At 42.8% G+C, this 2500-nt stretch overlaps 1 protein-coding gene across 1 annotated transcript in view; it reads left to right on the forward strand.

Moving 5' to 3' along the window:
- grik6 (glutamate receptor, ionotropic, kainate 6) overlaps positions 1–2500 on the forward strand; it is a 13293-nt gene that overhangs the window by 8324 nt on the left and 2469 nt on the right. The window contains exons 7-8 of the mRNA XM_076269256.1: positions 83–300; positions 2399–2500. The exon at positions 2399–2500 is cut by the window's right edge and continues 118 nt beyond it. Of these exons, the coding sequence (XP_076125371.1) occupies positions 83–300; positions 2399–2500 (320 nt within the window). The remainder of the gene's footprint in view (positions 1–82; positions 301–2398) is intronic.

The raw sequence follows: 2500 nt of genomic DNA on the forward strand, positions 1-2500 counted from the left end.
CACACATAAACACTACTTTAGAGGTAGATCACCTGTAATGACCCAAACCATGACCAGTGGTGTCCTCCTCCTCGTGCTGCAGGTGCAGGGCCGCACCCCCGGGCGGTGTCGGCTAGGGTCATCAGCTGCACCTGGTGGCTGTTCGCGCTGGTGTTGCTCTCCTGCTACTTTGCCAACCTTAGCTCCTCCCAGCCGCCCGACTCCGCCCACCTGATGATCAAGGGCTTTGAGGACTTGGCCAATCAGGACATCATCGAATACGGCACGCTGTCCGGATCCTCCACCCTTGCCTTTTTCAAGGTCAGCCACACCCATTTCCGGAACATTCCGGATCCATCACACACACCATAACACCTCTGTTAACGTTCCACTGAAACACTGTGTATCTACATCAATCACCTGCTGCCTCCTCTCTCAGATCAGTTCAGTTCTATTTATATAATAAACCAAATGCCAAAACATATATATGTCGCAAAGCGCTTTACAGAGTTTCAACTTGAATTTCCCTATATAAACACATGTGTTATAAATGTGTGTTATAAATGCATGTGTCATAAACGTGTTATAAACGCGCTTGTTATAAATGTGTGTTATAAACGCGTAGGAGAGGTTAGCATGTTGTACCTCCCTATGTGGGTTATAAACGCTTGTGTTATTTATTTATTTATTTATTTAAATCACTTTATTCATTCCCGGGGGTTAATTAAACGTGGGTTATAAACGCGTGTGATATAAACGTGTGTTATAAACGCGTGTGTTATAAACGTGTGTTATAAATGTGTGTTATAAACGCGTGTGTTATAAATGTGTGTGTTATAAACGTGTGTTATAAACGCGTGTGTTATAAACAAGGATACAAGGATACAAGGAAGTTTATTGTCACATGCATATAGTTACTGGAAGTAAGAAATGCAGTGAAATTATGTCTGGTGTCAGCCTATTTGTGCATTTATGGGGGGGGGGGTAAAAAGTGCAGTAGAAGAGGGGTTTAGTAGATTAACTCATTGAGTGCCAAAAACGTTATTACGTTATTTCAAAAACGTAATATTACGTTTTTCCTTCCCATGCGTTGAGTGCCAAAAACTTAATATTACGTTTTTAGCTTTTTTTTTAAATTATGAAACTAGACAATCCTTATATGTGATTTTGGGAACTCTGTGATGAATGGAAATGAAATATATGACGATCGAACACTCATGAAAACGCGCAATCTGGACATTTTATCTGGACATTTTATCATAACTCGGTTGCCGCTTTGTGTCGAATCAGTGACGCATGCACGTCATCTCAAAACCAGGCCATTTTCGTGGGTCTATCACTAGGTGGCAGTCTCGCCAGGTCTCGCTGATCACTTCCCGGAAAGTTTACAGGCAACACTTCATATTTCATGAAAGACATTATATCTCCATTTCTAGAAAAAAACAGCGATTTTGATGAAAACTAGCCACTGTTTAGCTTGGGATTTCTCAGGAACAGAGGCGTGTAGAAACACACCCACTTTGCACCCACTGAGAGCCACTGAGAGCTTAAAGTCTCACCTTTTAAACGAGCCATTGTATGTGTTCATAGCTATAACACAGAATGTGCTGTGGCTGTACAAAAATCATCAACAATGGTGTAGATTGCTGGCACTTTAGGACAAAGCTTCCGAAAACAGCTTGGCATTCAATGAGTTAAGTGGCAAGGGCTGCATAAGAAAGGTGGGGGAGGATTGGGATGGGGGGGGCACCAACAAGGAGCACCCAAGAGCAACAGGGGCAAGGAAAAACTCCCTTACCAAGGAAGAAACCTTGGGCAGATCCACGGCTCAAGGGGCTAACCCAACTGCCAGGGGTCTTGGTGTGTAGGAGACACACGTAAAAGCGTAGGAGAGGTTAGCACAGTGGACCTCCCTATGTGGGTTATAAACGTGTGTGTTATAAACGTGTGTTATAAACGCGTGTGTTATAAACGTGTGTTATAAACGCGTGTGTTATAAACGTGTGTTATAAACGCGTGTGTTATAAACGCGTGTTATAAACGTGTGTGTTATAAACGTGTGTGTTATTAAAGTGTGTGTTATAAACGCGTAGGAGAGGTTAGCACGAGGGACCTCCCTATGTGGGTTATAAACGGTGGAGCGTACTTTCAAAGAGAGGAAATCAGGCATGAGACGTCTTAAACGTGTTTTATTTCAATCAGGCATGAGAGGTCTTAAACATGTTTTATTTCAATCAGGCATGAGAGGTCTTGAACATGTTTTATTTCAATCAGGCATGAGAGGTCTTGAACATGTTTTATTTCAATCAGGCATGAGAGGTCTTAAACATGTTTTATTTCAATCAGATCTGCATGATAGATTCAGGTGAGTGTGTTATGAATTAGATCTTCACATGCGAGTGTGTGTGTGTGTCTGCAGAACTCCAACAACCCTGCATACCGGCGGATCTATGAGCACATGGAGAGGAGGAAGAGCTTTGTGTCGTCGATGGACGAAGGTGTCCAGAGGGCAAAGGACGGG

The sequence above is a fragment of the Alosa pseudoharengus genome, unplaced genomic scaffold (assembly GCF_046254945.1).
Source record: "Alosa pseudoharengus isolate Yale_2024_CS ecotype anadromous, Long Island Sound unplaced genomic scaffold, YU_APseudo_1.1 YU_APseudo_1.1_scf_5, whole genome shotgun sequence".
In the NCBI taxonomy this organism is placed as follows: Eukaryota; Metazoa; Chordata; class Actinopteri; order Clupeiformes; family Clupeidae; genus Alosa; species Alosa pseudoharengus.